At 34.6% G+C, this 13,684-nt stretch overlaps 2 protein-coding genes across 2 annotated transcripts; one reads left to right on the forward strand and one right to left on the reverse strand.

The window, feature by feature from the left end:
* Positions 1–482: 482 nt before the first annotated feature.
* LOC130802309 (GDSL esterase/lipase At4g01130-like) lies at positions 483–4,713 on the reverse strand. The gene is made up of 5 exons (XM_057666267.1): positions 4,438–4,713; positions 3,610–3,822; positions 3,083–3,240; positions 2,414–2,684; positions 483–1,068 (listed from the first exon to the last, which is right to left on the reverse strand). Exons 1-5 carry the CDS (start codon positions 4,661–4,663, stop codon positions 800–802), a joined length of 1,137 nt encoding a protein of 378 aa, XP_057522250.1. The 5' UTR covers positions 4,664–4,713; the 3' UTR covers positions 483–799.
* Positions 4,714–6,991: 2,278 nt separating this feature from the next.
* Positions 6,992–11,242, forward strand: LOC130802310 (putative disease resistance RPP13-like protein 1). The gene has a single exon (XM_057666268.1). It carries the CDS (start codon positions 7,032–7,034, stop codon positions 10,959–10,961), a length of 3,930 nt encoding a protein of 1,309 aa, XP_057522251.1. The 5' UTR covers positions 6,992–7,031; the 3' UTR covers positions 10,962–11,242.
* The last annotated feature ends 2,442 nt before the right edge of the window (positions 11,243–13,684 follow it).

Consider the following 13,684-nt stretch of genomic DNA (forward strand, 5'->3'; position numbering starts at 1 on the left):
AAGTCATTCGATTACCGGATTCACCCTAGAAAAATACCTCTAAAGTTTGAATTATTTATAATTAATCAATAGGTGAGATTATTGTAAGATATTATAAACATGTTAGATTATTCTAGGTAATTTTTCCGTTAATTTATTTATTTATAACTACCTTTTCTATTTCTTGTTCAAATTTCTATTTTCCTCCATTGTGATGGTTAAATGACTCTCATTATCACAATATTTAACTTGATTAGACTTTTTTTCCTATTTTTTTTGCCTCACTTCTTTGATTAGCTTCTCTTTATGAAGTTGCTCAAATGTTAATTATTTTGGTTAATTTGAGGAGTAGTTGGCTTACGTGTATTAATTTGGTTAATAAATATCTGTTCTACTTGCGGATATGATGATTATAATGAAATCAAAAAAAAGTATAAACAAATAATAGATTGTCATAGAAAAAAAAGTTTAAACAAAAAGGTAGACTAGATTAGATCATATTATAGTAGAAAAATTTAGTTCGATTCGGTTAGTTTTGCTCTGATCTAGTCCGTAAAATTTCCAAATTAGAATTTCTAATCTTGTTTGATTTTAGTATTATATCAAACCAACTTGGACCGTGTGCATTCATAAAGTAGGGCTAGTCTGTTGCTAGTCACCTTAAAATTATCATCCAACACAAGTTTTTGTGTGAGACGGTCTAATCGTGAGACACTCCTCATATATGGATTTAAATAGTCCAAGTAATACAATTATTAACATATGAACTCCTTGCTTTAAGATCGGCTCATGACGGTCTCTAGCTTACAAGATTAGCTGATCATCCAATGGGTTTGAGATCACAAATATGATGAAGAGGGAAAGGTGAATCAAAACAAGATCCATTAAGAATGGCTAAGGAAACAATCTTATTTGCTGCCTCAGTCACATGTATTCCATCCCAGCTTACATAGTTGTTAGGGTCTTCACAAGCTGTTGCTGTTAATGTGCTTCCATTTATGAGCTTGGAATTCCCACAAAATACTTGGGGGTTGAAATTGTAGGGCCCACCACCTTGTCCACAACATGCTCTAGTTCCGTATTTCATACCTGTTTTACATTATAGAGGTATCAATAATCATAGTAGAATCTTGCCTAAGTCATGTCTCCATTTGATTAAAATTCTTATAAATACTAACGGTCCATTTGATAGGTAGTAATGGAAATGATAAACAAGTTTAAATTTGGTGGTAATGGAAATGATAAACAAGTTTAAATTTGGTTGAAAAATCTCTTGGTTATCTTGATGGTCATGCTTGTTCAACTTCAATCATTTCATTTTCTTCATAAAATTCATACCAATGCATTACCATTGGAAGAGGTGGTATTAGATGGTAATGGAAATTTGTAAACAAAAAAACTTTTTTTGTGATCAAAGTTTCATTACCATAGGAATGATATAGAACTTTGAATGAAATTTTACACTATAAATCATTTCCATTACCGCTATTTAGTACCACTAATAAAACAGGCCGTAAGTTGTATAACATATAGCATAAAAGAATAGTAATTAAGTTGGTTCAACATATATGAACATGTGAGTGTTCAACCATCCCTATCAATACTTTATGTACTAAAAACCGAACTTTTAAGTGTCACGCGTCGCGATTACATTAAATTTCGTACTGTCTAAAATATAAGATTATAATTATGTAACTATCAAATATCTTATAATGCCCAACACTACCTATTATCACAAATTCTCAAATGATACGGTCTCACGGTAAGACCAATCTTATTAATTGGCCCAATGTACACTTATTGTCTTAAGACGATCACTTATATTTTAAAAGTCATAATTTTTTATAGTCTTAAAGCAAATACTTATAATCTTAAAGTGATAATCCATTATTAGCATAGAATTGAAACTAGTTATTCATAATCATAATGTAAATAAGTAGGTTATACAATTTCATTAACCTCACAACCCACAAAAACATCGAAAATAAAAGGGTAAATTAAAGCAGATCTATTTTTGTGAGACATAGTCTTTTGGTGAGATGACCTCAAAATAAGGAGTTTATACGCTAAAAATTATGTTAGTTGGGCTATTCAAGCCATATACGAATAGCGTCTCATGATGAGACATCATGAGACCGTCTCACATAAGAATTTGTGATTAAAGCAAGAATCATAGTGTAAAAACAAGGCCATAACGCATCGCATCAGCGGTGTTGTAAAGGTTTTCAAAACAAATGAACCGATATTTTTTCTGCACTGTAAAGGTGTAAAAAAAAATCGCGTTTTAGGGCTTATTAAGGAATATCTTAAAATTTGCCCGATATTTAGACATTACAGTTACTGCATCACTCCCGCAATGATATTGCGATCACGGCCGTTACCGCAATTACATCATGGCAAGGATCTTAAAAGAAAAGGGAAGATTAAGTTATACCATAAGATGAAGGATGGTGGAAGAGGTCAAGTAAGACAGAGTGAGTGTCAACATAGACAATGGAAGCATTTGGAAGAACATCCCTAGTTTGTTGGAGTGCCTTGTTGAGCATGTTATTGTAATCTATCACTGCATTGTTGTAGGAGATCATGCACCCAAATTCATCCAAATCCCAGGTTTCGTGTGGAAGCTCTACCAAGAATGCTGGGTAGCAACCAATTGGTGCTAGATTTAGTACCCAAAATGTTCTTCCTCCTATGCCATATACTTCCTGTTGTTCCATTGCATATTATAATGTTAGTATTACTTTTGAATCAATGAATGTTGAAAATTAAATCAATGGAGAATCGGGTTTTGTTTTATATTACTTTCTTCATATAAAAGTGCTGAGTTCGATTCTCACATAGCATTCACCTTTTCTCGCCTATCTTGTAATAGAAAAAACATAAATTGTTATATGAGATGGTCTCACAATGCGATGCCCACATACATGGATTAAATAACTCATCTTATACATATTATGAGAATTTGAGCTCCTTATTTGAAGTCGTCTTAGTGAAAAATGATATATCATAAAAGTGTCTAATAAAAAAAAAAATGAAAACTTAGTACTGAAATAAAAGACTATAAATTATGTAAATAGGCCTTAAGGTTAAAAATAAAAGTTACCTTGATTGTAGAGGTAATCTGAGAAATAACTTCAGGTAGGTATTTCTTCACTCCACTAATTCCAATGTATGCTAAATTTCCAGTAAAATCATTTTGGCCAATGTAGAATGTGTAGAGTGCTTTACCAAATGTGCTCATTGAAGGTAAAGGGGTTGATACTACAACAATTATTCAAATTAGTAAAACTTTTGTCAAATAAATATTTCACTAGTGAAAAAAAAAAAATTATAACATAGAAAAGAAAGAGTAATAGATTTCGTTTAATAATTTATTTCTCAAGTGGTTGTACACGTATAACTTCTTGGTTAAGAACATTAGCCGACTCATACAGAGGCTGGAGAGTGCCCAAATCTCAACATAAATTATACATTGAAGTGAATTTCTCAAAAATTAAATATTTTACGTAACAAAAATGTATTAGCCCCTCTAAGACTTTTTTTTTTTTTTTTTTTTTTTTTTTTGTGTCGCTGGTAGTTAAAGCCTTGGGTCTGTTGGAATAAATAAATAAATTTAAATGGTATTACTACCTTCAAGAGAAGAATGATCAAGAATCCTAGATTGTAACTCCTTGAGTTGGTTTAGCTGAATACCCAAAGAAAAGGGGCTAACTCCAGTAACAAATAAAGAAGTGTTTGGTAGCCTTACAGTAGATGCTGCTGTTGCAAAGTTTGCTCCATGTCTATAATCCCCTCCAATTGACTTTAAGTAAGGGCTTAGAAATGGTATCCCAATTGCTTGTGCTGAAATAAACAAGAAAATATTAGTCCTACTCATACTTGGTTCAACCATATGCATACTACAATTTATTATTATCTCCCTCAAACATTGTCAATTTTAGAATCCACCACATTAATTACTCCACTGTACTCTGAATTTGCTACTAAAATTATTGATACAAATATTAAGGAGTAATTTAGTTGTTGGTAAATAAGACAACATTTAAATTGTACTTCAATAAATAGTATTAAAAGAAAAGAAGTGCTTGGATGAGAATCAAAGAAAATAGTAGAAACCGAACAATATCCGTAATAAGAAATATAACAAAATAAGTAAGATGAATAAAAAAACTGTTAGAGTTTATAACATATTTTTGAGTCCTCAACCACTAGCTTAATCTTTTCGTTAAGTTGGTTCCTATTGACATGGTATCAGAGTTAGTGTGACAAGATGTTACGTATTCGAATCTCAACCACATCCACAATTCTAGATCAAAGGGCGTTGGTGTGAGGGAAACCTCAACCATCAGCTAAAACTTTTGATTGAGTTGGTTCCTTGATAAAAACAACATATGACTTATATGGTACTTTCATTCATAGGGACAGACAAAGTATTATGCATCAAAGATGTTTACTTACCTAAGAAATCAACAATAACCCTTCCATCAGTAGCTCTACCAACAGGTTTGTTGAAATAAGTCATACCAAAAGGCTTCTTCTGTGGTGGAAATGCAGCAAAAAAACCACCAGTATCAGTATTCGAATCACCAAAATTGAATATTCCTTTTATTTCACATTTACATTCGCATAACAAACCACCAAAACCCGCCATCACCACCACCACAACCACCAATGCAAAACCCATTACTGAGGGTGTGTTGTATTAATACAAGTAATTGTATTTGTATACCATATAATACTTATTATATATATATATATATATATATGTATATATATAAAATTAGCCCCAAGAAAGTGTTAATTATGGTAAGGACCAAAAATGCACTGTTTATATCTTTTCATGCGTTATTATCTTGTGAGATAACTAAGTTCTTCAAAACAAATCTGATGATTTAACATTTATTCGAGTTTATAATAGAATTCGATTTGACCTGACATAAAAATGGATTAAAAATTATGTAAAAACCAATATGGATACAAGAATCGATTTTAAACCGAACCGAAATATTTGACCCAAAATCAATCTGATGACTCGAATAAATAGATGAGAATTTGGATTTTGGTACCTTTTCTGGACCAGGACAAAAACTGGTACTATAGCATGTTTTTTGGCCTGTGTGTTTTGTTGTGATGATCATAATTGTGCTGATGCATGATAGGTGAATGGTGATCTTTGACATGTCTTTAAGTTTTGTCCCCAATTTTTTCTCCCTTTTCCTTGATTTTGGTACCTAAAGTCCTTGTTTTTATGCATCACTTTTTAATCTTTTGTAATGGGTGCTAGTTCACTACAGAAACAGAGAATTAGAGACCGATGAATCACGATAACATAATTTATTAATTTCCTTGCAAATCACGAATCATAAAAAATAAATTATGATCGGTTTTGGATAGCCCCTCTTTAGGCAAACACGGAAGATTTGGGCAATTCAAGATATGCTATGGTAGACTATAAGTGAGGCTTTTAAGGGTCTCCCCCTTCAAGATATGTTATTTGTTAGGCCGTGACATTTCACGATCGCCCATGAGTCAACTCGTATAGACACACCTACGAGTCACCTGTAAGCTCAGACGCCTAAGGCACTCTCTACTGCTCAAATTTACACCTAAGGCATGCATTAGGTCGTGCATGATAACAACTGACAACAGTGCTCTTCCCCTATGTGTTCTATTCTTCTGTTGCACCGACTAGGCTGCACAAAGTTTTCAGCCATCCATAAAAGTAAGAAAAGCTATTCTTGAGAGCGGTAAAAGAAACTATCTCAATCAAAAGCTTAAGCTGATGGTTGTGGTTATGGTACTAAGATATGTTATATACTCTAACACGTCTCCTTACACAAGTGTTTTTTCGGCTAGAAGTGTGAAATGCAGGATAGACCCTCCTCATACCTGGCGCTGAATATTCCATTTTAAATGAGGGGTGTTTGAGATTCAAACCCGTGACCTCTTGTCACACTGAGTCACACTGACTTCTAATATCATGTTAACAAACCATCTCAACCAAAAGCTTAAGTTAATGGTTGAGGTCGAAGAATATGTTATATACCTTAACAGCTAGTTGCCACCCGTCATTTTTGATACTAACTTTACATTACCACTTCCATTATTTATTACTAACTACCAAATGAATGATATATTTTTGCACTTTAAAGAAACTTCCAAGCATTGGTACCTAACCATGTTGACTTGGTATATTAAATTTAATATTATTATAACTATATTATTAAGGAATAGAGTGTAATTAAATTCCACCATTATAATAGGGGCTGCTACTGATTCATGTACCACTTCCACTTGCATACAAACACACAACACAATATATGGAGCCCTATTATAACAATATGAAATCGGCTACATGAATCAAGATTAAATCTCCTTATTTGCTAGTTTATTTGTCCTTTAAATTTATGATTAACTCAAAATAACTTTAATATAGCCCAAACTGACCATAATTAATTTTTATAGATTTCGATTGGCAAAATTATTAGCTAATCATGTGAGATTACTTTGAAACGTCAAGCGTTGATTGGAGGAAGCAATGCTATAATTTTCCACATTAAAAAATGACCCTACACTCGTTCATTTTCAGGTTTTCAACATAGGTATTAGGTAATTCACTATTTTTTATGTAAAGCTAGTAAAGGAAAAACAAAGATGCATGAATTTAATATTTTCAAGAACCAAACTCAATCAAAATCAATTAAATTAATGGTTGAAATCTTAAAATATATTATATGTTCTAACACACCCCTCAAATTAAAGCTCTTTGGACTAAAAGTATGGATGCAATGCAAACCCTTTTCATATACCTGGCGCTGAATATTCCAGTTTAAATGAAAAGTGGTTGAGATTCTAACCTGTTATATTTTATCACGTTAACTTTTGATACCATATCAAGGAATCAATTCAACCAAAAACTTAAAAGGCTGAATTGAGGCCCATGATGTCAATGTAGTCACCCACTCCATTACAATCTTTTATCTTTATAGCAAAAGAGTTACATGATACATTCAGTCTCTTCCTTGTCTAACTCTTTTGTTTTCCTAAACAAAATGCCCATAAGTGAAACAATTCTTGGTGCCATTCTTAGTGTTGTTTTAGATAAGCTTGCATCCAAACAAGTCCTGAACTATCTAAAATCATCAAAACTTGATGAATCTTGTTTGAAAAAGCTTAAACATTTGATGCTAGTTGTTGAAAAGCTTCTTGCTGATGCAGAACACAAACAGACCATTAACCCTGCAGTGAAATCATGGCTTAGTGAACTCAAACACTTATTCTATCGCGCTGAAGAGCTTGTCGATGAGATTGCTACTGAAGCAATACATGCTTCTATGGATGCGAGTTCCAGACGTAAATCATTGAAAACCAAAGTAAGGAACTTGATTCCTCCATTTAGTACCTCTTCTTCTTTTGCCAAAATTGTTAATTTGGGTCTTAAGGAGATTATTAGTCAATTAGAAGATATGGTAAGTGAGTCTAGTGCATTGAATCTTAGAGAAGATTATGGTAGCAACATAGAAGTTTCTACAAGGATTACAATTCCAACTAGTTATATGCTTGATGATACCCATGTTGTTGGTAGGGAACATGAGAAGGAGGAGGTATTGAACAAACTTCTATATGAGGAAAGTGAAAGACACAAGATTAGTGTTGTAGCTATAGTGGGTATGGGTGGCTTGGGTAAAACTACTCTTGCTAAGATGGTGTATAATGATGATAAGTTGGGTTTGTTTAATCTTAAAGCTTGGGTGCATGTGTCTGATCAATTTGATGTTTCTAAGGTGACAAAGTCTATTCTTGAATGCATTACTCTTGGGGCATACTCAGGCTCGCTTGAATTGAGTGTGCTTCAGTATGAGTTGAGCAAGATGTTGAAAGACAATAGATTTCTTCTTGTGTTGGATGATGTATGGAATGAGAAATACGAAGATTGGGATTGCTTGAGGGTTCCATTTAGTCTTGGTGCGAGAGGGAGTAAAGTTATTGTCACAACGAGGAATGATGGGGTTGCGACAACCATGCGCACAACTAATGTGATCCGTTTGAAGCCCTTGTCGGAGGAAGATGGATGGTTGTTGTTTTCAAAACATGCTCTTGGGGTTGAAAGTTCGAGTTCAAATCTGCATTCGGAGTTCCATGATGTTGGTCGAAAAATTGTTCAGAAGTGCAGTGGTTTGCCTCTTGCTATTAAAACTCTAGGTGGGTTATTGTGGTCTAAACAGGATATCAAGGAATGGAAAGTTATTCTAGAAAGTTCTGTGTGGGATTGTCATGATGGTAAAAGCAGTATTGTTCCTGCTCTAAGGCTTAGTTATTATCACTTGCCTTCCCATTTGAAGCAATGCTTTTCTTATTGTGCCCTTTTTCCTAAAGGTCATAGGTTTGACAGGAAAGGATTGGTGCTGTTATGGATGGCGGAAAATTTTGTGCAGTCGATTCAGCGTAGTAGGAGGATAGAAGACATAGGGGAGGATTACGTAAATCAGTTGATATCATATTCGTTTTTCGAAAAAACTGACACTAATGAACTTCTTATGCATGATCTTATACATGATCTAGCTCAAGAAATATCAGGGGACTTTTTGTCGCGCCTAGAGAATGCACAGACAACATCGGAGATTTCTGAAAAGACTAGATACTTCTCTTATTTTCGAGATCATTATGATATCTTCTCTAAATTTGGTCTTCTCCATGTAGCCAAGTATATGAGGACCTTTTATCAATTGCCAAAGTGGACTTCATTTGCAGAATTGGGTGCAACATATGGGATTTGTAATTGCTACTTGAGCATTAAACTTCCTATTGAACTTATTCCCCGCTTTCATTGTCTACGTGTCTTGTCTCTCTCGAGATATTTTGTTATTCAGCTACCTGAATCTATAGGAAATCTAAAACAACTCCGCTTCCTAGATGTATCCGAAACAGGAATCAAGAAGTTGCCTAAGTCAATCTGCAATTTGTACCATTTACAAACTCTTTTGTTGTCCCAATGCAAGGATCTTGAACGACTGCCAGAAAATATGTCGATACTAATGTCACTGCGCCATCTTGATATAAGGGGAACATCATCACTTCGAGAGATGCCTAAGCAAATGAGAAAATTGAGTTCTTTGCAAACTATGACGGATTTTGTTGTGAGCAAGCACGGTGGAGCAAGTATCCGAGAGTTAAGCGAGTTGATGCAGATTCGTGGTGAACTTTCAATCCGAAGTTTGCAAAATGTGTCTTCCCCCGATGACGCCTTAGATGCAAATTTGAGCAGTAGGGAAAATCTCCATGTGTTGGCACTTGAATATGATGATGATAATAGCGGTGAAAACTTCGACTTTGAAACTGTTCTAGAATATTTGAAGCCACCAGCAAACTTGGAAAAACTGATGATAAGAAACTACCGAGGTAAGAAGTTTCCAAGTTGGTTGGATACCCAACTTTCAATGTACACAAATGTTGTCAATTTGTGTCTTAATGGCTGTAAAAATTGCAACTCATTACCGCCACTCGGGCAATTATCTTCTCTGATGCACCTCGAAATTATGGGAATGGACCTTATAACAAGTGTCAAGGCCGAGTTCTATGCTTACAACTCCGGTTTGAGCAATCCGTTTCCTGTCTTATGTAGTCTTGTTTTCAAGGAGATGAAGAGTTGGGAAGTGTGGTTAGGACATGAAATGGAAGGTAAAGGGCTTCCTTTTCCCCGTCTTGAGACACTCACCTTACAAAATTGCCCGAAACTCAAAGGTGACTTTCCTGTTCATTTACCGACTTTAAAAGAACTCAACACAGATGGGTGTGACAAATTGCCCAATTCATTCTTACATCCCTTGCACTGTCCACCACAGTCAGTTTCCGCGAGTTCATTTCATCTTTCATCGCTTACCTCCTTAAAATTGCATAACTTAGTGTGGTTAGCGAGCTTACCCCCACAAATAGAAACACTTTCGAATCTAGAAACCATGTCTATACACAACAGTCCCAGCCTAGTCTCGCTAGCAGAAATCAGATTACCTCCGAACATCAAATGCCTTAAAATAAAAGAGTGTGAAATTCTCGAGTCTCTACCAAATGCAATGGTTAACTCAACCCAACTTCGAGAATTTTCAGTAGAACACTGTCCTTGTCTAAGTTCCAATGACGAGGATACCCTGCCCACTTCATTATCAGATCTTAGAATCAAATCATGTGCGAGGTGGAAGTTTTCCTTATTTGACTCCCATAATACTTCTAAGATGCAACAATACTCCTCCCTCGAGTTCTTACGAATCATAAACATTGGAAACGCTTTTGCATCCTTTCCCTTGGGTGTCCTCCCGAAACTCCAACATCTTCTCCTTAACAATTGTACCGACCTTCAAGCTGTGTATATTGCGACAGGAATAGACCTCAACAACTTGAAATCTCTTCAAAGGTTGATCATCAAAAACAATCCCATATTAAGATACATAGGGAAAACACAGAGCTTAGGGGCAGTAAATCTTCCTACTCCGAATCTAAGAGATTTTCGTGTCTTATCATGTAATCATGTAAAACCGCTAACAAGAGATTGGGAAGGTTTACCATCATCTCATCTAGAAATTCTAGTCATTGACAGTTTCGAGAAGATAAGTTCACACAAGAGTACTCAGACTTTATTCGCGTTTTCTTGTTTAAGAGTTCTATCTATACAATGCCATGTTGCAGAGTTCTTACCAGAGAAGGGTAGTCTTCCTATTACAATTAGTACACTTAGCCTAGTGAGGTGTCCCAACTTGAAAGTCCTGAATATGGAAGAACTTAAAAGGCTTAAATGTTTAATTGAATTACATATTTTGAACTGTCCTAATCTGATATGTTTGCCTGATGAGGAGCTGCCCCCTACTCTTGGTCGTTTGGATATAGTCGGATGCCCATTGCTGGAAGCACGATGCGAGAGGAATATAGGCCGTGATTGGCCTAAGATTCGTAACCTTCCTTGTGTGAAGATCAACCGCATTGTCATCTAACATGTGAGCTGCTTTTGTGAAAGACGGTTTCTCGACGAGAGGACCTCAAATAAAAAGCTCATGTTATGTTCTCATAGTATGTATTAGATGTGTTATTCAACACATGTATGAGACTCATCTCTGAATGAGAGTGTCTCATACAACAATTTGTGCTAACATATTGAAGCACATCAATAAGGGTGATTATGAATTTTGAACTCTTTTGCATTTATCATGTATACACTTACCTGTTATTCTTTTTTTTGTGTAAAAAATCCCCATTTATGCAAAGTTAGAGGAGCTTTAAGATCACTTCTTAGGTATTATGATCATAACTTATTGTTGCATCTTTACGCACTATCACAAGTCTGAAAATATGTAAATGAACCAGAACCAAAATCTTAAAACAGTGTTGGAGTATATAACATATCATGAGGCTTAACCATAAGTTTGAGTTTTTGTTGAGTTTATTCCTTGATATGGTATCAGTAATCAACGTGACAAAAAGTCACCGTTTTGAATCTCAACTACCCCTCAAATTCAAGTGGAATATTTTGCGACATATATGAGGATGACCTGTGTAACTATGTTCATCCACCCTTATAACCTAAATGACTCTCTTGTGAGGGGACGTATTAGAGTATATAACAAATCCTGTAAAAATCTTTTGGTATGAAAGTGTAAATGTAGTATAAGGATGGAGTATAGAATACAAATCCTTCTTATACTTAACAGTTGACGGTTAATATTAATTTGAATTGAGAGGGTGGAAAAAATTTAATTCCATAATATAATCAACTCAACCGGGCTGATTAACACTCATTATTTAAAGAACAACAACAAAGACAACACTAATATTGAACAAGATAGTGGAAAGACTAGTTTCCCAATGCTACTCGTAAGTATTCTTTTTTATCCACTATAACATTTTTTAAAGAAGGCTTTAAAAGTAGCACAATGACATGTTAACTAATCTTGAGATTTATTTATGTGGCTGTCTAAATAAGCAAGTAGCAAGTATGTCTGTTTTAGTTTATCTAAGCAATATTATCATTTTTTTCGACAAAATTATGAATTTAGTTCTCACCTAACCTCACCTCAGTTTCCAACGGCCTTCTTTGTAATCATAAAATAATATTTTTGCGATTAATAATTTTATTGGGATAAAAAAGTACTTGCAATCACACAGACCCACTCAGGCATGAGCTAAGTTCGATTTATCCACTGGGTAAATTACTCACTATTTATAGATATCAAGAAGTAGTGAGATTCAACTCACCAATACCATTGAATATTTTATTTATGTATTAATAGTGAGTAATTTATCCACCAAGTCAACTAAAGCATACTTTTATAAAAATCATAAATTAGAGTTACCCTTGACATACAGATGTTCTATAATTTTTCATGAATGAAAATAACTATTTTCCATAAAAAATAAAAATAACTATTTCCCACAAAAATGAAAATAAGTATTTAGTTTTCTTGAATTTTTATTAAGGGAGTTATAATTTCAAATCAAAATTAAATTTTTATTAATAAATAAAATTAATCACATCAAATCTTTAAATCGAAAAGAGCCAATAGCATTGTAGTTGAAGTAATGTGACTAACACAAGTTTTTTGAATGTAATTAATAGACATTAAAATAGTATGTCGTAAATTAACATTTAAAAAGTATTAGTCATGAAGTACTCTCTTCTATACTATTCAAATGTTTTATTTGCTTTTGCCACTTGTTAATAAAGTAATTTTTTTTTAATGTCTATTGTTGTAAATAGGTTATGGTAATAGTGAAGAAACAATAACAAAAGAAATACAAAGACAACACTAAAACAGAACACAACAATGGAAGAAGCAAAATACAAGATGTATGAGGTATCTAAGGATACCTCCCCCTCAAAGAATGGTTACTATCATTAGTATATCAACATATATCAATGAGAAGCCTCACACAAGCTTTGAGAACACACTCACAAAGTAAAGACCTCACCTTTAATGGTGGTCTCTCACAAACAACCTAATACAAAGATGAAGGAACTCTAATGGTATAAACCCTAGTTGCCTCACTTGTATTAGTCTCTCCTTAACCCAATGATGCTCTAAGACTCGTGATATAGTCATACAACATATTAGAGAACCCTAGGACAAATGACTAAAAGCCCACAAAATCCAGCATACAAAACAAAAACGCGTATTGGAGAGGGACTGCATGCCCATGTCAAGGAACCAACTCAACCAAAAGCTTAAGCTTTTGGTTAAATTGGTTCCTTGACATGGTATCCGAGCCGATGGTTCGATCAACAATTTAAAAATGGTAGGTTCGAAAAGAATGGCGTTCCTACCCTAATTGATTACTCCCACATGCGAACTTGACGGGGGTTCGCATGTGAGGGGGGGTGTTGGGATGAGTTATCCCACATCGATAAATTGAAAATGGTGTGCACGCTTTATAAGCTATTAGAGACCTTCTTCCCATTGCCATATGGTTTTGGGATGGTATATATCTCCTTGGCTTATGAAATGTGTGCACTTGTGTCCCCCCGTTAATATGCTGGCATTCACAATAAGTCCAGCCTAATTTCACATGACCCAAGTAGCCTTGCTCGACCGGTCGAGCCATCTTCCAAAAGTTACTACCTTGCTACTACTAACTTGCTCGATCGAGCCCATTATGCTCGGCCACTCGAGCTGCCTTCAAGGCCTCCCATTCTTCGTGTCTTCTCAACATCAAGACACTGCAA

The sequence above is a fragment of the Amaranthus tricolor genome, chromosome 16, assembly GCF_026212465.1.
Source record: "Amaranthus tricolor cultivar Red isolate AtriRed21 chromosome 16, ASM2621246v1, whole genome shotgun sequence".
NCBI lineage: Eukaryota > Viridiplantae > Streptophyta > Magnoliopsida > Caryophyllales > Amaranthaceae > Amaranthus > Amaranthus tricolor.

Excerpts from the sequence above, each read along its gene's own strand:
- LOC130802309 (XM_057666267.1), bottom strand. The coding sequence starts at position 4,663 with ATGGGTTTTGCATTGGTGGTTGTGGTGGTGGTGATGGCGGGTTTTGGT. Across the intron at positions 3,823-4,437 it reads GGTTATTGTTGATTTCTTAG|CACAAGCAATTGGGATACCA; the intron begins GTAAGTAAACAT and ends TGTTTATTTCAG. Across the intron at positions 1,069-2,413 it reads CCACCATCCTTCATCTTATG|GTATGAAATACGGAACTAGA; the intron begins GTATAACTTAAT and ends AATGTAAAACAG.
- LOC130802310 (XM_057666268.1), top strand. The coding sequence starts at position 7,032 with ATGCCCATAAGTGAAACAATTCTTGGTGCCATTCTTAGTGTTGTTTTA.